This window comes from Mus pahari, chromosome 12 (assembly GCF_900095145.1).
Source record: "Mus pahari chromosome 12, PAHARI_EIJ_v1.1, whole genome shotgun sequence".
In the NCBI taxonomy this organism is placed as follows: Eukaryota; Metazoa; Chordata; class Mammalia; order Rodentia; family Muridae; genus Mus; species Mus pahari.
In genome coordinates, this window is record NC_034601.1 from 9,352,617 (window position 1) to 9,374,145 (window position 21,529).

General features: G+C 42.6%; 1 protein-coding gene across 9 annotated transcripts in view; it reads left to right on the forward strand.

The window, feature by feature from the left end:
- Positions 1-21,529, forward strand: part of Mrtfb (myocardin related transcription factor B) — a 162,927-nt gene that overhangs the window by 110,776 nt on the left and 30,622 nt on the right. For 6 of the 9 annotated variants that reach the window (XM_029544820.1, XM_029544819.1, XM_029544824.1 and 3 more), the window contains 5 exons: positions 9,337-9,402; positions 11,099-11,154; positions 12,810-12,885; positions 15,514-15,681; positions 16,795-16,973. In XM_029544820.1, coding sequence (XP_029400680.1) covers positions 9,337-9,402; positions 11,099-11,154; positions 12,810-12,885; positions 15,514-15,681; positions 16,795-16,973 — 545 coding nt within the window. The remainder of the gene's footprint in view (positions 1-9,336; positions 9,403-11,098; positions 11,155-12,809; positions 12,886-15,513; positions 15,682-16,794; positions 16,974-21,529) is intronic. The other 3 variants (XM_029544823.1, XM_021209121.2, XM_021209122.2) reach the window with 1 other exon arrangement.

Sequence of the window (21,529 nt, forward strand, 5' to 3'; positions counted from 1 at the left end):
ATTCTGATTTTGTGTCCTGTGATCTTTTTGGTGATAAAAATGGCATAGTTCAGGGCCAGTGAGTAACTTGCCAACCATAGCTGCTGCCTTATTATCTGGCAATGTTTCAAGTTTTCCAGTTGTGCTGTTAAGTATTCCATGCGTCCTCCACTGACCTCCCACCTAGTCATCATCCTCACTTTCAACACTGCACCTTTCTTGCTACTTCTCAGAGAAAATATAAGCCATCACTCAGAACTCCCTGGCTGTGTCCGACCAAAGCTCTGAGCCCCCTGAGGAGAGAGTACTCCCCTCACAAAGCTCTCCTTGGGTGTCAGCCCAGCCCGTAGCCTCCGGGACACACTCCTACCTGCTTCTTGCTGCTTCTCCTCCCGCAGCCTAACTTCCACAAAGCTGCTCCTGTGTGTGGAAGCAGCAGCACTCTGGCTCCCCTGACAACCGTGCTCTCTTCTTTCTGAATCTGACCTCCACGTGCACATTTAATTGTTGGTTTTCTTGATAGCTGAGCCCTGAACTCATTTGCTTTCTGTTTGTATCTCTGCCTCAGCAAATGCCTGTGGCTTCAAATGATACATTGTTCCTAGTTTCTGAGACCTGGACCCACAAGGCCAATTGTCATCTGGCATTTCTGCTTCCATATCAAATCTGAGCCTCCTAAGGTCCAGACTGAGCATCTCACATCTCTGTTTCTGTCTACAGGATGCTCAGGCTTAAAACTCCCGCCTGGCATCATCTCAAAACAACTCTTACATCATTGAAGAAAGTTATTCTATTAAAGTTCCTGCCCTGGAACATTGAGATGTTACCCCAAGATTCCCTGAGCTTCTCCACATCACAGCCCAGTCCTGCTGTCCCAGGACACTTGCTGTCTTCCTATCAACTCAATGAATGTTTATATTATTTGACATGAGGTCACCATGTGGTTAGGAAGATGAAGGCAGTTTTTGCTTTTTAATTTACTAAAACATGGTGGTACACATCATGGAACAGTTAGAGACAGACTCTCATACTTCCTAACAGTATATATTGGTACTATCGTTAGACAGCAAAATGATTCTGTCAGGATGCTAAATCCATTATTAGAAAGTTGATCTACAACTGTATTATCAAAAGATGCTACCAAACTGAATAAGGCTCTTAACTCTCTCTGTTTTTAGTAACAAGAAGCCATGCAGTACAAGTACTAAGTGAAGGAAAAGAGCTAGATTTCACTTTTTAAAGCCAACTCACAAACTCCATGACTAATACAGCCCTGTGCTGTGTGTTTCTTTGCATACTTTGTATTTACTTTTTTTTTTTTTTTTTTTTTTTTTTTTTTTTTTTTTTTTTTTTTTTTTTGGTTTTTCGAGACAGGGTTTCTCTGTATAGCCCTGGCTGTCCTGGAACTCACTTTGTAGACCAGGCTGGCCTCAAACTCAGAAATCGGCCTGCCTCTGCCTCCCGAGTGCTGGGATGTATTTACTTTTAATAGGATGCTCAGAAGACATTTTCTGACACCGTGGGGCTCTCACAGCAGTGACAGGGGACAGGAAGTCTGGGTAAAATGGAATGGATTTCACATTCTTCTTATTGGCCATTATGCATACCTTCACTTTAATTTCAACAAATAAGTAGGAAACTTTTACATAAAAATGTGGTACTTACATCAAGGTACTAGCATCACAGGCAGGGGTCTTTTTCTGAAACCTGGGCTCAGAAGAAAGCCTCTGAACTGACTTCTTCCCCTGTGACTGAAAAGTAAATCTTCCCAGCAAAGAAATCTGGAAAGTTAGTACACACCAGAACTACACACCAGAGGCCCTCAAGTCAGTTCTTAGCACCCACATAGTCAGCTCATGGCTGCCTGCAACTCTAGGTTCTGAGATCCAACATCTGTGGCCTCCATGGCACCTGTACACATGTATACCCACCAACCCACACACAGACACATAATTTGATATTTAAAACATAAAATTAATGAGGGAATCTCTGAGGAAGGCTTTTTCCTAGTTTTATAGTTTCATAATTGAAGTAATAGTGGAAGTAAAAATACTAGTAGTCATCACCATTTTAAACATTTGTTTTGAAGGAAAGTAGAATAATTTGTCACTTTACCTCTTCAGTATAAATTTTTCTTGCTATGATTTGCTGTAGCAAATCTCATTTGTCCACTAAACTGCTTGATAGACAGATATTGGACATGAGCCAACTTGACCTTCCATGCCCAACCTAGGAGATACGTTTCTGTGGGCTGCCTTGCTTTGTACAGTCAGGCCCCTCACTTCATCCTGCTCAAACGAGCCCAACCATTTGACTATCTTAATTGCTCCAACGTCTCTTTGGAAGAAGCTGAAACTGAGGTCGCTTATTGCCCTGCACTTTGTTCTGTCGGTAGATCATGAGTTCTGAGGTGTGATCTCATTTCCGTCTGCTCTCACCCCAGCTTGCCCAGCCTGTATGAGACTGCTTGGCTTTGGGTTTTGTTTTTCAGGGTCTCCTCACCCCTCATGAACCTGCAGTTTGCCTCACCCTTGTGCTACAGTTAAATAACAAATACCGGCTCCTGTCTCTGCCTTGCAGCCAGCTGCAGGTCCCCACTCCCGGTCCTCTTACACCCGGCACTGCAGCATGATTAGTCAGCATCTCCAGACCCTGGCTGCGCGCCATCCTGGTTCCCAGACGGTGTCCTTTCCACTTGTTTTGTAACACACAGTGCTCAGTGTCCCTCACACGAAGCCAGAGCTGTGCTTCGTGTTGGCTTGCTCAGCTCATGCCAACTGTTCCTTGTGATTAATACTCTTTGAAAGTGAAATTTTCAATACTGGTCATTTTAACTTGAAAAGCTGAAATTTTATATAAGTATTGTGTAAGTTATATGTAAGATCTTCTGTATTAGATATTAATCTTAATTTTATTATCTTCAACTATTTAGGAAGCAAGGGAAAGTAATTAAGACACTTTTAATATCAAAACATTTGCCACGTTCATGACTACTGGCCCTGAGAGAGCATGAGACACGGCACCTCAGAGTCAGTAAGTAAATCTTTCACCATGATGGAGGGAACAGAAAGTTGTTCGTGATCTCACTTACCTGGTGCAACTTCAAAACATGATGCTGTACACAGACTGCTACTACCCTGCAGCCATGCTGTGTGCAGAGACCATCAAGGCACCCTCTTGTCTCTTGTCTAGAATTTAAATTTAGGAAATGAGGAATAAAGTTTATGCACAAAACCCCACCAGAATATCATTATGCAAACATTGGAAACAAGCAAGCAATAAATGGTGGCTACTGAGATCTGTGTGGCACCGTTAGCAGATACAGCCTGCCGCTGAGACTACATTGCAGTCTCGTCACTGTGTAGACTATGACAACAGAGTGCAAAGCACACAACCAGAGGCTGTGCACTCTGGTTGCTGTAGCAAATCTCATTTGTCCACTAAACTACTTGATAGACAGATATTAGACATGAGCCAACTTGACCTTCCATGCCCAACCTAGGAGATATGTTTCTGTGGGCTGCCTTGCTTTGTACAGTCAGACCCCTCACATGCAGCCATTGTTTTCCCCTTTGGTTCTCTTTCTTCTTCATATTTTCCTGTTTCATATGACGCAGGGCACAGATACTTAGAAAAAAGATGTGAATCATGCATGAGCAGATGGACTGCACCCTCGTCTGCCACCTTCAGCAGGGAACTTTGTACATGCACAGTATTTGGGATTCATACACTGAGATTGAGGCTTCACAGAGGATACAGTGCTTCTTGTGTAAAGTATATTCCTGCATATCAGCACTTCCTTTAAAAAACATACAGGTTTAAGCTCTGTTCTGTGTTTAAGGACTTCTCAGGGGGCAGTATAATGGATTGCTTTAGTTCCTTGTTTCCAAAAATAAAGGCAACCTCTGCAACTATTCAAATGTGAGTTCGATTTTGCTTTCCTAGCTCTGCGGTTTTGCTTTGTGAAAGATGGAAGCATACAGTTGGTGTGTGCTTGAGCTGCTTTCCACCAGAATTTCACTTCATATGGATTCATCTTTTGCCTTCAGTCATTTGCAAGGGGTGGGGCATGGAAGGTACTCAGTGTCAGTCAGCTTACTAAGAGCATGCAGGCTGTGGTGTCATGAGCCCATTAGTGTAATTCAGTGTCTCAGAGGGGACCAGGATGCGACTCTCAGGTACACTATCTGGACAGGAAGCCCTTTCCAGGGAAACAGGCCTCTCAGACACCTGTGCCACCCGCCATAGGACAGTATGCCAGGCTCTCTCAGACACCTGTGCCACCCGCCATAGGACAGTACGCCAGGCTCTCTCAGACACCTGTGCCACCCACCATAGGACAGTACGCCAGGCTCTCTCAGACACCTGTGCCACCCGCCATAGGACAGTACGCCAGGCTCTCTCAGACACCTGTGCCACCCNCCATAGGACAGTACGCCAGGCTCTCTCAGACACCTGTGCCACCCGCCATAGGACAGTACGCCAGGCTCTCTCAGACACCTGTGCCACCCACCATAGGACAGTATGCCAGGCTCTCTCAGACACCTGTGCCACCTGCCATAAGACAGTACGCCAGGCTGGTGTGCACTCTGGGATAGCGTCTAGGGGTTCAGGACTGCAAAGGGCTAAGTAACATCCAGTGCTCTGGGGCTTTCTTCGTCCATGTGGATGGAGCAGCTTTGGTTAATATGGAGTCTCTAGAGAGAGGAGAGTGGCCTTTCCTGACAAGACACCTCATCCAGAGCCACAGGAACCTCTGCAGTCAGAAGATCACAGCATTATCTCACAGTCCGTGATCTTTTCCACAGTCCCTGAGAAGCACAAAAACCACCCCTGCCCTTCCCCTGCCTCGCAGTGTGCTCAGCTGCCCACAGCCATTTATTCTGTGTGGGTGAGTGGAGTACTAAAAGGAAGTTTGCTATTTTCTAAAATTATTAGTTTGTACTAACAGTACTTTATAACTAATTCTAAGAATAGCCTTTATCAAGTTGTTCCTCATTTGTTGTGTTTAATGTGAACAAATACCATAATTGTATTTTAAAATTCACCAAGCTTTGCAATGTACTGTGGCACCCTATGTCTACCTGAGTTTATCTATTAGATACTGTCCCATACTGTTCACATTTTGGTACAGACAGAAGATTAAAGAGCTGGCAACCAACAGACATAATATAACATGTTACAACAGATAAAATATAACATGTTACAACAGACAAAATATAACATGTTACAACAGACAAAATATAACATGTTACAACAGACATAATATAACATATTACAACAGACATACATAATATAACATATTACAACAGACATACATAACATATTACAACAGACATAATATAACATATTACTTCCAAGTCTGCCTCTTCTCCAGACATGTCCTTTCTAACATCTTTGCTTCAAAATACTTGTCCCATTATCAACTACTGATACTTTCTAGCAAACCCATGCAGCAGCCTCATGCTTAGAGGAGCTCTGTGCGTGTTCTTGTTTGGGGGGAGAGTTATACAAGGAATTTTGAGAGCATCATTAAATCATTCTGTTCTCTTCAGTCAGAATGACCTAAGTTGTGGGGGAGGTGGCTTATTTTATCCATGTACGAAACTGGATGAAAAACACATGTGACTTGTGCATAGTTTTTGTTTTAACAATTGGTTCTTTGAGAAAATCAACAAGATAGATAAACCCTTAACCAGACAGACTAAGCAGACTTAGCAGAAGGCACAGAGACAGTATCCAAATTAACAAAATCAGGAAGGAAAAAAAAAAGAGACATAACAACAGAACCTGAGGAAATTGAAAAAAGTCATCAGATCCTACTACAGAAGCCTGTACTCAACACAACTGGGAAGTCTAGATGAAATGGACAATTTTCTAGACAGATACCAAATACCAAAGTTAAATCAGGATCAGATAAGCCATCTAAACAGTCCCATAACCCCTAAAGAAATAAGAGCAGTCATTAAAAGTCTCTCAACCAAAAAAATGCCCAGGACCAGATGGTTTAGTGCAGAATTCTATCAGACCTTCAAAGATTAATACCAATACTCTTCAATCTGTCCCACAAAATAGAAACAGAAGGAACACTATTCAATTCATTCCATGAAGCCACAGTTACACCGAGAGTATTCTCCCTTGGAGATGGAACGATTTCTGTCTAATCAGGAACTTTTCACAATTTTCTTCCATAGAGAACTTCATAAGAGATTTTTTTCTACTTCTATCATGTAAATGTTCCAAATAGATTTTAAAAACTGGTTAAATGCATATTACTTTTAACTTCAGAAAACATCATGTACATTTAAGAGGCATTTAACGATTATAAATTATTTTGATAACTTAAAAAATGTCAATACTAAGTTATATATCTTAAAATAAATTTTATTAGTTTAATAAAAAATAAAATAATTGGTGGTTGGTGCTTCTGCTGTGTGGTATGACACATGACTGCTCTCTGCCCCTGGTTCCTGGCATCCAGCTCCAAAAATGGTTTCCTAGGTGATGGGGGTTGGGGCTGAGCAAACATCTTCTGTGAGCCTTGATCTTAGTCCTCATACACAGGCTGCTCAGTGTTGCCAGTGATGAGAACATTTAGGGTATGCTATGTGACTGGTGGCTGAGGGCCCTAGATGGCTTCTGGGTACCTTTAGTTTCAGGAAGGCACAGATAAAGTCAAAGAAAGGAAGGAAGCCCAGTGAGGGGCCCCCACCCCAATGCACCTCTTTCCTTGTCTCTTTCTGACTTGTAGCCTTCGTAATAAAGCAGCAGTCATAAATAAAGTGCGCTCCTGCATTTTGTGGAATTGTCAGGCAAATGAATACTCAAGTGTGAGGAGGATCTTGTAGTATGAGTAGCCTAGGCTAGTGAGTAGTAGTTGAAAGTGAGGGAGTCTAGGAAGTCTTGCCTTCACTCTTGAGTATATAGCTAGGGTCAGATTTGATTGGAATCGTTGGACACCCAGTTGCCATCCTCAGATGAGAAAATGGGGACATAGGGGAAAGCCTGTACATTTACAGCCCGGAGTATTGGCATGAGGAACCCAGGAGCAGCGTTCGCTCAGCCATTCTGTCTGATAACCTCACAGTTTTCGCTCATCCATTCGGTCTGATAACCTCACAGCTGGTGCATCACTCATGTCAACATGGGTGAGTTTCAGTCTTGAAGGACCGAGGGCTGCATTCCTGTGCTTGTGGACTCTTGAAGCAACCACTCAAAAGAGCCTCTGAGATGCACACGCTGTTGTCATGGTATTGGCTTGCAGACAAGTAACTGGTAATGTGCTCATCATCCACAGAAGTCATTGTGCAGAAAATGTTCTATATCCAAACATGGCTCACACCTGCATATCATATTGTGGAGTTCAGATTTTCTGTTGTTGTTGTTGTTGTTGTTGTTGTTGTTTGAGGGTTTTTTGGTTGGTTGGTTGGTTAGGTTGGGTTTGTTTTTAGTTTTTTCCTTTGTTTGTTTGTTTGTTTGTTTGTTTGTTTGAGACAGGATTTTTCTGTGTAGCACTGGCTGTCCCAGAACTCACTCTGTAGTCCAGGATGCCCTTGAACTCAATCTGCCTGCCTCTGCCTCCCAGGGTTGTTTGTTTTTAAGGGGCCGTTGGTGTTTCTGAGACCTTTCTTTGAGGATCCCTGGGGAGCAGGGAAAGACTGTACTGCTGGAGCGGAGCGTCTCACCAACATTGACTGTTTGAACTGGAGTAACACCCTCTCCCTTTGTCCTCTCATTGCTTTCCTTGGGATTCTCCTTGATGTGACACCCTTATGTACTACACAGCATTACCTTGTGTAATAATTTGTACTATTTGGCAAATTCCATTTCTTTAGAGAAAAAAAAAAAAAGCTAGTGTGCTTGCTGTTTAAGTTGCTTTTACTTGGCTTTTGCTCTCTGTAACAGTTTTTTATCAACTGTTTCAATTCTAAATTCAGTATCAGTGAAACTCTGTGGTCCAAAAGAAAACCCCAAGTCACATTTCTGTGTTCAGTCCTCATATCTAGCCTTGATAAGAAGGTGTTCATAAGAGCCACAGGACAGTTCCAGGCTCCACAGCATAAGGAAGGACTCTACTCGGAAATGTTCACAGGGCCAACAGCTGTCAGGACTGTGGTCTCTGGGGCACACGGGGGTCTCCCAGAAATGGGAGGCACCAGTGTGCTGCATGCCAAGCCTTTCGTTCAGCCTCCTTCATCTCCACGCGCTGAGCTGCCTTCTCTCCCCACCGGTGAGAAGCACACGTAGGTGACTTCTATACAGACCTTGAAGCATCCTAACCAGAATTTAAAAATAATAACAAAACAGCTTAAAATAACTAGGAAAAAGTTTTCAGTTTTATTTGACATGTTCTTTTTTAGATAGACTTGTTGTAGAGAATCTAAAGAGAAAGAATCCCCTTGAAAGATCAGGGGGTGCAGTAAGATCAGGGGTGCAGTAAGATCAGGGAGTGCAGTAAGATCAGGGGGTGCAGTAAGATCAGAGGGTACAGTAAGATCAGGGGTTGCAGTAAGATCAGGGGTGCAGAAAGATCAGGGGGTGCAGTAAGATCAGGGGTGCAGTAAGATCAGGGGGTACAGTAAGTTAATTTTTATTTGACAAGTTAGATGTCCACGTTTTCTAATGTAGGCCTTGTTTCTACCAATTCACACAATGTATTAAATTTAATGTATTTTACTGTGTATTAAACAGTGATGCCAGTTGGTTGCAGGTTTCTCGGAGCGTGTGGGGTGTGTGTTTATACATTAGTAACTCAGAAGTTTCTCGCTGGCCTAATTTGTATGCACTCAGGCATCACTAAAGCTCCTTCTCTTAAATTATTTCCTTGCAGAGAAGTCTTTCTAAACAAGCCAGCCTTTTCTTAAAGTAAATTGTTATTGCTAGAAACATAGAAAACTGTCAAGAAATCTCATCCTTGCTCTGAATGAGATCTCTTTTGAACAAGTCATAACACATAAGCTAACCATCTTTGTTTGTTTGAGCACTGTGTGAAGTTTTTAAATAGGAAAATGCCTAGCGTTTGTCATTTAACTGAACAAAAGAATTGCTAAGTTCAGAATTGACCAACAAGCAGAATCACGATTGTTTTTTACAACTTAGTGCCAAGTAATGTCTTCTCCCTCCTTAAGTTAAGGTCTCACCTGTAGTTCAGAATGTCCTGGAACTCACTGTGCAGCCTGGCTGACCCTCCTGTCTCAGCTCCTTGAGAGCTGAGGTTAGAGACATGGCCACCAAACTCAGCTGCACAGCTGATTTCCTTCTTATTGGATAGTGAAGTGGATGTTTATAAACGACAAACAGTGTCCCCTTTGGAACATTGGCTTCTGTGGTTGCTAATCAACTCTTTCCTTTCTACAGTGCTCCAGCTGAGGCTGCAACAAAGGAGGACAAGAGAACAACTAGTGGACCAGGGCATCATGCCACGTAAGACCAAGTTGCTGTTGTCTCTGGTGTGCTGGGACAGGATGGGCGTTCCCGGGGAAAGCCTGCCCTGCTTCCTTCAGTCCTCAAGGTCTCTTTTCAAGCTTATCAGGAAAGCCGGGGGTCAGCAGGGCCCGCCTAGGAGAACCCTTAGAATACATTTTTTAAAAAGAGCAGTGTATAAAATGGGCTTGAATTTTACACTAATGAAGAAGAATGCCTCTAAGGCACTGTGAATACTGTGAATTTTAATGTCTGAGTTTTAAAACTGTTGAGTTGCTAACAGTGCTGGTACATCTGAGATTAAACCTGTAAGAATGATGTGATACAATTAACCCATGACCTTGTTCTACTTAAACTTAATTCATGGTCATTCTCCTTGATAGTAGGCTATGATCTAACTAATTCTATACATATCAGTTTAAACTAACACTACAGTTAGTGCAGTATTTCTGCCCTAAATACAGCTGTTTCCTTCAAGAGATTTGTAAGAGTTGACTTTGAAATATTTGTCTAAACTTTTTTCCTCACCTTTAACACCAGCTTTGGAAGTCTTTGAGGGGAGAATGGTTGATTTTATATAACATAGGATTATACATCTGGATTGTTATTATGTATCTACTATTTAGTGTTTAGAAATTAACTTTAAAACACTAGAAATTACAAAACAAACAATTTTCAAAAAAATTCTAGACCTATAACTCATTGCTAACCCAGAAATCACTTCTCAGTTAATGAGGATAATTTTTTCTCCTCAGGTTTTTTTCCCCTTAGTGACACTTGTAAAGACTCCTTACTGCCCGCCTTCTGAATCCAGCTGTGGTAACCCAAAGACACTTCGGTAATCTGCCAGGTGTCCCAGCCAGTTAGCCAAGCAGCATCAGACAATGGTGCTTAAGGCATTACTGCTAGATCAACCCTGACTGTGGGGAGCTGGTCCTGTCTCCCATCTACTGACCTAAGTCCATGGTTCTTCCATGCCTGCTATTACAGGACAGTGCGGGATAATATGCAAATCCAGAGTTTTCAAAGATGACAGATGGGAATGTAAACACCACTTCATCTTATGCTGAGATTCTAAAGTAGAATACTTAAAGGGTCTTCTTTTATGTGTTGCGCTGTGGTGTGCCACAAAGAACATGATCCTTTAATTTAGAATATGAGATGAAAATTCCACTTATTGACCAACATTTAGCTATATGACCTTAGGGACTCACACATTCTGAGCACCTATATTGGAGTTCATACCTACCTTTCAGGTTTATTAGGGAGACCAACAGGACTCTTAACTGTGCTTCGCCATAACCAGTTGTGAGTTCTGAATAGATGGCACCTCAGATCTATGAGACATGAGTGCTGTGTGTCCCCATGTTCAAGTTCCAAGATCACATGGGCTTTGTTTAGAAGCATATGGCACTAAGAACAAACACCTGTGACTGTTCCTGGGCCACAGAATGGTCTGACCTGGCATTTATAGTCATTATATGCCAGCTCTGTTTGTAATGGCCACTTGCTTTATTTGCAAAGGATGTACGTTCAGTTGGGTAATATTGAAGAGTCCAAATTTGTAGGGGTCTTATAAAGGACCTGGTAAATAAATGTCAACACAGGTGTGTATGGGGGGGGGGTCATCAGAGTGGCGAGCTAAGATGTAAGCTCCTATTTATGCTGGAGAATCAATTTGTTTTCTTCCTAACAGCTTTGAAGAGTCCAGCAGCATTCCATGAGCAGATAAAAAGCCTGGAGCGAGCCAGAGTGAGTGATTTCTCTTTAAAATCCTTACTTCTCTGCCGTATCCCAGGCACTCGTACTCCTAAATATATCACTGCAGAACATGCATGATGTCTCCAAGACGCCTGATACAGATATAGATAGCATGTGTTCTGGGGTAGTTTCTTAGAGATTTTCAGAAAGTGTGTGGTGGTTCAGTTTTCTTCCTTTAAAATCAGGAACTCTGCCAGAAGAGATGATTCAAGTCAATAAATACGTTGCCATAGGGGCTGAGTTTAATCCACCCATATAAAATTAAGTCTGGACTTGCCAGAGCACTGAGGAGGCTGAGGTAACAAAGTCCCTTGTGCTTGTTGGCTAGCCAGTCTAACCAACCCCGTAAGCTCTAGTTTCAGAAAGAAACTCTATCATGCAAAGGCACCTGTCATCAGCCTCTGTCCTCTATATGCACACACTCACATGTACTCATAAAGATGCATCAACACACACACACACACACACACACACACACACATATACATACATATATACATACATACACAACAAAATGGTAGCAAGTTTTATCCATGTGTTTTCAGGGCTTCACTGACTAGCTTTTTACCAGCTTGACAAAAGCTAGAATCAACTGAGAAGAGGGATCAATTCAGAAAATGCCCCACCACATTGCAAGGCTATAGGGTATTCTCTAGACCAATGACTGATTAGCAGAGCCCAGCCCATTTTTGATGTGGCCCTTCCTGGGCTGGTGGTCCTGGGTGTTATAAGAAAGCAGTCTAGGGCATGACCAGCTCTTTAACAGACAAACCAGGCAAGAGCCTCTGCTGTGCATTAGCCCTGCAGAGAGACAAGGAAGCCATGTACTTCTGAAGGTCCTTGGCCAATTTCTCCATGGGTCTGTGACACTGTGTTGCCTATGGACTGAGCACAGCTAAATAAGCATGGAACACTCAACTGTGTTCTTGAAAGTGGCTCCTTTGTGGTCACACACTGGATGGGGCTCAGTCCCATTATGCACAACCTTTCTTTCTGTTTTGCCTGGGGCGGGGCGGGGGGACAAGTTCTGTTATGCAGTATAGAAATACGAATATTATGAAAATTCCTTATGACTGTCCCCAGAATGCAGTAACAAGCTCCTAGACCTGTTGGTTGAGAATTAAATAAAGGAGAAGGTGCCTGAGAATATAAACACAAATAAAATTTTATTTTTAATAATTTTGATATCTAAATAAATGTCTACTTTTCTAAAGTATTAGCTTTATATACTCCTGGTGTTGGAGCAGATGTTGTGGTCTCCTTACCCATAATCCTGGGTGTGTTAGAGCCCCTGGGAGTCGAGCTTCTTCTGGATGTTGTGGGACTGAGTGCAGAGCTAGTGCCCAAGGTCTTCTCAGGGCACCATTTCAGAAGGGATTACATCTTATGTTTATTTAAAGTTTATCTTAAAATTTTGAGCTTTTCTCAGTTTAACTATAAAACTCTATAAAGTATTTACTTTGTACTAATATACTTCAAACCTCTGGGTGATTTTGCAAGGCTACACTATAAACTATGAGATAGATGAAAGTTCTCCTCAGTACTAATTTCTGGTCATTCTGTCAAAGATACAACAGGGTATATAATTTATTTTTGAAGAAAATCTAAAACTACAATGAATTGTGAGCAGTACTTTTCTTTTTAAGACTGAAAATTTTCTGAAGCACAAGATCCGGAGCCGCCCAGACCGCTCTGAGCTGGTCAGGATGCACATTTTAGAAGGTAAGGGGGTTGTGTTTGCTGAAGGAAAGTGAGGTGCCCAGCATTTTTCTTTATTCCCATTTTAATAACGCTTTACCCCACAGGCTGGCATCCTCAAATTGGATAGCACCAAGAAGACTCAAAACTGAATCTCTGTGTAGGATACCTGGGGGGTGGGGGAGATCACTTCATAAAGCGGTGCTTCTGCCAGCTGCCTCCTAAGTCCACCTGTACTGTCATCCTAAGACTGACTTGTCTGTCTTCTTCTCTATCTAGCTTGGATCTCACTGATATCTAGTCAAGGTGGTGCCCGCACATGTTGCTATTCCTCTTAAATACAACAGTCATTGTGACATGACTCTCTCTGACACCTCTGGGTATTCTAGTCTTAGCCCCTGAAGGCCAGACAACTTCATTCCATTCCTGCAGAATCCGTGACTCACATGGCTGTCCTTCTCTCTGAGTCAGCCATCTTTTTTCTCTGTCACAGATTTCCAGCTTTCTACTTACCCTACCACCTCCTATCATTCTGCTTTTGTAACTAATTTACTAAGCAAAAGTTTAAAAGAAAAGAAAAAGAAAAAGCTTCATCCTTGGACAGAATCACGTCTGTTAAGCTTTAAGAAGGATCTGGAAACCTCTCAGACATTCATAGACAGAAAAAGTCTATTCTCTCTGGGCCTGGTGACAGACGTCAAACGGTCTTCACATGCAGGATGGTAGCCTGGTAGCTCAGACACTGGCAAAGATGGACTTCTTCAAGAGCAGTAGGTACCCATTTGAGAGCTGTGCTTCTACTGGCTAAATGCTAAGAACCAGTGGCCCAATAATGAGCAAGGCAAAGCGGCATGCCTTCCTGTAGTCTCTGTGCTTTAGGAGCAGAGAGAAACAGCGAACAAGACAGGTAGCTCTGACTGAGAAAAACACAGGCTGATAACTGCATTAGAATATGCTCTAAAGGAGTACTAAGTACTGTACTGGCCTCCACAAGCCTAAAAAGTGTGCTCCTATGTGTCCTTCTTTGTCCTGAGCAGGAGGTGGCAAATGTGTGCCTTTCTCCACTATGGTTTGTGTTCTCAGAAATCCTTTGAACTGAAAAATTTATCAGAGCAATATCAGGTAGAGCCCTGCAGTTGTCAGGGATCAGTGACTTCAACAAGCCCTCCACTAACACAGCAGAGAACAACAGGCATGCGTGCATGTGTGTGTGTGTGTGTGTGTGTGTGTGTGTGTGTGTACACAATGGTGTCTCTAGAGTCAGAAGGCAATTCTGACTCTAGAAGATGTCATTAATAGAATTAAAATAAAAATAAATACATCTACTCAAAATTCTTGTTTATGAAAATAAAATAAAGGAAGGCCCGAGGGCTGAAGAGGTGGCTTAGCAATTAAAAGCACATTGTCCTTTACAGAGGACACTGTTGGGTTGCAGTACTGTGATCAGGCAGCTGATAGCCTCCTGTAACTCCCGCTCTATGGGATCTGCTGCCGTCTTCTAGCCTCCCTGACCACCAGGCACTCATGGGTCACACACACACACATACAGGCAAATACTCACACACTTACTTTTTTTTATTATGAGTATATATTGAAAAATGAAAGTTGAGACCTGAAGAATGAAAAAGGATGTATCTTCGTTAACTTTTGAATTACCTTAAAACCACAGCCATATTTTGACATTAGCCAAATTTGATTGAATTGGGTATTTGGCAGGTTAGAGCCTAAATTGTTTTCTGGAGTTCAACAGCAAAAATTGGACCTTGGCTTCAATGGACCTGCTGGCTCTGCTTCCCACTGTGGAAGGTTTTCTTTGCTTCTTTCACTTAGATGTATGAAAGTGAGAAGACAGAGAAACACAAGGCTTCACAAAAACATTGAAAACATCAACATAATTGGCTGATCCTGCCCCTGTCTATAGTGTTCCTGTACAGTTCTGTGTGCTTCCCTCATGAGAGCTCAGAATCAACTCAGAATTTGGAGTGTTAGTTCCCTGCTTATTTTTAAAGCAACATAAACATAGCTCAAGACAGTGGGAGGATATGTTAGTGACTTACCACAAGCTCCAGAACTGACAGGATGAAGCAGAGGAGGTGGGAGAGCTACAGTGGCTTTGTGTCTGTTATAGTATCTCCATCATTTTAAGTATATGAGATGACAGTTCTATGCACTGTAATCTCTGTGTAAAATGAGATTTTTGATCCAAAATAAGCTCAAATTTTTAAGTATGATAACTGACCCTAAGATACACACAGATCAATCCAAGAATATGATTCATAGTTCTTCCCACTAAAGAAAATACACTTCTATCCTAAGATTTCATGCTCCTCCCCTTCTAGGAACTGCCTTTCCAGCGAAGCCAAATGAGAACCATATACTTTTAGAGCTCTGGGCCATATTGGTCTTCCTGCTGTGTCTCCCTGATAACTAAAAAGCGTTCTAACAAATCTGGCCTCCTACTGTCAGCACATGATGGCAGCTCCCATTGCAGCTTCAGTTCATGGTGATTCAGCCTTGGAACTGCTGTGTTGCATAGACAGGTAGCCAGCCCACTCTGAAATACCACATCTACCAAGCACTCTCAGCCATCACTCTCAGTTCAGTTACGTGGCCTGCTAGGCACCATGGTTAAAGCTATGCTTCCTCTTCCAGAAACGTTTGCAGAGCCATCTCTTCAGGCCACACAGATGAAGCTAAAGAGAGCTCGGTTGGCAGATGACCTGAACGAGAAGATTGCTCAAAGGCCTGGTCCCATGGAGCTGGTGGAGAAGAACATCCTTCCTGTGGATTCGAGTGTCAAGGAAGCAATTATAGGCAAGGGTACTAGTTTCAGTCTTCTGGGAGAAAGGAAAGCACAGGGGATTCAGATAAAACAGACCTGCCTAAGATGCTAACATCCATCAAGGATGCTGTTTTCTGAATTAGCTAGAAGCTGCTGGTCATCTAGTGGTTCTTGGGATTCTTTATTATAGATTAGGAAATGGCCTCTGGTGCAGTTAGTACGGCCTCCCATTTTATGTCAGTAGAACGTCTCATGCCATTATCACATTTCTAAGGTAAATTACTGTACTGTCTCATTTCTACTCTTTCAGATTGGTAGACTTCATTATGTCTATTAGAAAGATAATTAGTGTCACCACTGCACTGTTTGTTTCTATCATAGTTGTAGCAGGAAAGATGAACAGTGGGTCCCCAGTCAGCAGGTTTTTTATATTGAGAAACTAGTTATATGGCTCTTGTACCCCTGAGGACTTCCTACTAAGAGTGTGAGTTTAAACCGTAGGCAGTTTATAATCACAAAATTCTAAAACCATCAACTTTGATCCCAAACATCTGGAAAGAGAGCCACCAGCAGTGAGGTGTGAGTGTAGTTAGGTGTGCTGTTCTTTGAAATGGAAACTGATTTGCAGAGGCCCCATAACATGCCCACTTTCTCCTCTGCTTCCTGCTTTTAACATTTGGGTTCCAGGTCAGGGTTTAAAAAAATAAAGTCTGTGCATCTCTTAAATATTACTCTGTTGAGAGGAGGGTCTTCTCTTTCCACATTTGCCCTGCTGCTTGTATTTTGAAAAGGAGGCTGAGTGTCCTTCATCCTGGATCCCCTCCCTGCTGTGATATCCTCCAGTATTATCAAGAACCTTCCCCTCCCCTCCATCAGGACTAGAGGGCTGCGGGTGCTCTGGCCCCTTGGCTAGCATGTACAGTGCCCTGGGCCCATCCCCAGCACCACACAGAACAAAACCACAAAGCACTCTAGTCTCCTCTCCCTCCTACAGCAGTAGCTGGATCCAAAGGCTTGATCTGACTAGAACATCAAACCCCAAAGAGTACATGATAGCAGTATGGCTCCCCCTGGGAGAGCCCAGCTTTAAACCACCTCCTTGAACGCTCCCTTCTTGGTCAGCCCCCTGAGTTCCGTGGCTCTCTCTGCAGGCGTGGTGAAGGAGGACTACCCTCACACTCACGGCGAGTTCTCATTTGACGAAGATAGCAGTGATGCTTTGTCTCCAGACCAGCCAGCGAGCCAGGAGTCTCAGGGCTCAGCTGCATCCCCCAGTGAGCCAAAAGTCAGTGCCTCGCCACCTCCTGTGACTGCAAGCACTCCAGCCCAGGTAAGACCTTCCTAACATTCTTACAGACTATGTTAAGACAGTATTTTCACTAGGAAAAAAAAAAAATGAAAGTATTGACACTTCCTACTTGTGAGGCATACACTATAAAAATTCACAGCTGGTTCTCAATAGTTCTGATAGACAAACACACACGTTATTCTAATCTTCTCTTCGTTAGGCTCTTAGTGGTGTGAAGAGGCACCATGATTGCAGTAACCCTTATAAAGGAAAACATTTCATTGGGACTGGCATACAGTTTTAGAGGTTTAGTCCATAATCATCAAGTCAGGAAGCATGATGGCATCCGGGCACGAATGGCGCTGGAAGTGGAGCTGAGAGTTCTACATCTTGATTTGCAGGCAGCAGGAAAAGAATGCTATACTTACCATGGCTGGAGCACCTAAGACCTCAACGCCCACTCCCACTGACACACCTCCTAATAGCACTATTATTCAAATCCAAGAGCCTATGGGGCCATTTTTATTCAAACCACCACATCTTCTTAGAATACTGACAAATATTATATAATATAATGTAATTACCTGTTTTCTATCATCTGAACCATTTTTAAGCAGTCAAATATAGTCTTACAGTCTTGGAACAGATCTCCATGGTCTCTTCACCTAACCACACTGAAGTGCCATAGCCTTTCACACCTCCTCCACTCCCATCTCTCCAGCTGCCAGGAGCCTGTCCTATTACCTGTCTCTATGAGTTTGACTCTTTAGGTAGCTCTTAAAATGGGATCAGTGTGTATCTTTTTCTGACTGGTTTATTTCACTTAGTATAATATCCATAGTCCTAGCCATGTTGTGGCTGGGCTATGCAGAGAAACCATGTCTTGAAAACAAAGACCATGCTGTATTAGACTTGAACTGCTCCATCGTCCAGTTAAGCAGCCGTGCAGCCAGGCACTGCAGGCAGCTCCTGGGGTTTACTTCTATGCTTACAGCAAAATGCCCTTGTCTTCACTCCCGCTTGTTGATTATAGTTTTTGGCTCTTGTCTGATTATTTCTTTAGCTGAATTGCCAGATAATGAAGTAGGTAGGCCTTGGTGTAAGGGACAGCCTGAGTGGACAGGATGTGAACACCTCAGAGACTGAAAATGCATTTTCTTCTGTCCTTGTCTTGTGAATATATTCTTGTTAGGAAGTTGTCTTGAAGCATTATTTCTTCATTACACTCTTCATTGTAGTACAAAATATATATTCTGTTCGTGTGTTGTCTTTGGTGAGAATAAAGAACTCTTGACTATTAAGATAGACCTTGTAGAGTTGGGAGCTGGCAACTTTGTGGGGTGGTAGACAATTTAGTATATATTTGGAGGGCAGACAATTTAGTGCATGTGTATGTGGATAAATTTAGTCTGTGTGTTATATGCATGTGTGCACCCAAAGGTTTTCAATACAGGCTGACTGGAAAATCTATAGACGTTTGTATTCTTATATTAAAAAGTGATCCCATCAGAGATGGTATGGGTGGTGACAGCCCAGATCTGCTGTCCAGGCTCACAAAACAGCAGTGTTTGTAGCCCACAGTATTTCTGAAATCTGGCCCGGGGAGAACTGAGGGTTAAGGAGCAGCACACACTGAGGTCTGAGCAGATGGAGGAGGGAGGTCCGCCCTACTGTGCTCTAACATATTTGCTTCACCCTGACTGGGGCTTTAAAAATAGGCCTAAAAAGAATGTCAAGAATGTAAGTAAATAAACTTTAGAAAAACATTTTACTTAGTCATTTGGGTTACTTTTTTGCTTCTGTCTGAGTAGATCAAGTTGGTGAGACAGCTCTTCACATGGCTGTAACTGTAGTAACAGAATCATCACTTCAGCTCTCTGAAGTTTGTTGCTTGATGCTGTGATGGTTGATCCTTCTTACCAACTTGATGAGATTTGGAATCAGGTAGGAGATATGAGCAAGAGAGTCTGTCTGCTGAGGGTGTTTCTCAGAGAGGCTTAACTGAGGACAGGACATCCAAGGTGGTCCTGCTTCATGGGATGGATCCTACTGAATACATCAAGAGAGAGGAGGAAGCCAAGTTAGCTCAGCCTTTGTCTCTCCGGCTAGCAGATGTGTACCTGTTTCCTCCTGCTGCCATGCCGTCTCCAGCCATGATGACTGTATGTCAGAGCTGGGAGCCAGAAGAACCCTTCCCTTGGAATTCTAGGTAGGTGTTTGGTCACAGCAACAAGAAATGTATGTGCCACAGAGGCTCTGCTGGCAAGAGAGATTCTGTCCTCTCTGTCACTGACCCTGGCAGCCATGCTACCTGATACCTGAGAACAGGAACCCTTAAGTAGGACTGTAAGTAACACTGTCAGGGTTCTGTCTGTCTTCAGTTTTTACATTTAAGTTCAGAGGCAAGCCTTTTATCAGTCAAGTCAAGGAGTTTTATATCACCTAGAATTGGTAACTTTTATTTTGACAACTTTTTTAACTTTATTGTATTTGGCCAGGTTTCTTCATTTCTTTTATTAGTTCTGTTTTTCATGACTGTGAGCAAGTACCTGGCAAGAAGCTACTTAGCATTCTTGTTTTGCCTTGTAATTTGTGAGGACAAAGTCTAAAATGGCAGGACAGGCATGGCAGCAGAAAAGTGGCTCTTCAAGTTGCATCTACAGTCTAGAGAGCAGTGACTAGGAAGTGAGCCAAGTGCCCACCCCCAGTAACCTAAGCCATTACCTCCAACTTGGGACTAAGCCTTGGGAGCCTGTGGAGGGCGTCCCACATTCAGATCACAGTGCTCCATACATGTATAAAATCTACCGTGGTTTACCTACCCTGTTATAATGACTCCACATTTCCCTCAAGGGAAAGGGTCTTAGCGTATTCTCCTCATCAGACATGAGACAATGCGATCGTCACTCATTTTATCATAGAACCACAGAGTATACAAGCGAAACAAGCGGCACACTGACTGAATGAATGAAACACCTTAGGAGATGGCCGTGGACTTGAGAGGTGAGTGGTCCTGAGGCACTGCGTTCATTAGTCACTCAGAGGCTCCTAACCTAACGGGCTATGAGGAGGATGCAGTGAGGCTTCTCCCAACCTCTCCTCTTCTTTCACCACTGTACCTCTGCCTTACCATCAGCCTAAGGCAGCATAGTCATTGAAATCACAGATTAACACAAACTAACTAGGTATTTCTCTCAGCTTTAGAGCTCATTCTATACCCAAAGATCATGTACTGTAAATGGAGCACAACTTGTTTTATGCTTAGGCAATTCATGAGCGTTAGGAAACTATAGAAAATCAGTTTCCACATGTGGGTGCAAGGGGCTTACCTAGTCTCTTTCATCTGCACACTCTTAGGAATTTCTTAAGCCCTTTAGTCATCTATTACTTTAAAACACCTTGATGGCCAACTATAAGCCTGGTCTGATAGGACTTGTGTGAATTCCCAAAGCCTGGTACGTGGAGAAGGAACTCTGTTGGCCAGCTGCTCTGGTGAGCAGTTTTTCAGAGTCTTTCGCCCTTTCGACTTTCTCCCCTGTCTCCTCCATACACTTTCACCAGGATGGACTTGTGCCAAAGTGACAGGACCTGTGAAACCACAGCCTAAACACGCTTTTCCCTTAACTAGGTTGGTTATCTCAGGCAATTTGTCACAGTAAAAGCAAGCTAATCAATACAATAAGATATGGACAAGTAAAAAACTATTTCAACCTTGATTCTAACTGTTTTTATGCAGAATGTAAAATTATAAATCGGAGGTAATGACGATATGGTTTGCAACAGTGTGTGCTCTTGCTGGTAGAGAAGAGAGCTGAGGGTGGGTGTATACCTCTGTAGTCCCACCCTCAAGAAGCCTAGACAGGAGGATTGATGCCTTCAGGTCTGCCTGGTAGACATGGGGATGCCATAAAGCAACATCTCTGTATGTGACTGGAGCTGATGGTATAAATAGCTCTCAATTTTGTGCATAATTGCCATAGCCATAGTAACCAAAAACAATGCACTGAGAAAGTATGTAGAAAGAGAGAAGAGAATCGGTTATCACTACAGAAATGTCAGCCGAGCATGAAAAGACACCTTGTGTTCATTGAAGGCTTTTGGTAAGACATCAACATGGCCTAAACCAATTCTCAGGTTCAGTGCAAGCCCTATCATAACCTGGTAAGAGACCCTTAAAAGAATACAATATTGTCAGCCTCACCCTTTGTGTATTTTTTTAACTTGTTATTAATTAATTAAATTCTTCTTTTGATAATTTCATATGTATATATAATGTATTGGTTTTAAAACTTATTATGAAGCCAGGGAAGTCAAAATACTATTGTGCTAACATAAGAACAAGCACACAGTCAAGTGGGACCTGTCAGAGCCCACTGAAATAAGAGCCTAGAGAAGAGTCCTCTGTATGTGATGATAGACTTCTTGACAAGGACACCGAGGTCACCAAGAAAAACTACTAAGGCAACAGTATACTACTGTATGCATATATATTTTTACATATATATATATATATATATATATATACACATACACACACACACACATATACTAAGGCAACAGTATACTACTGTGTGTGTGTGTATATATATATATATATA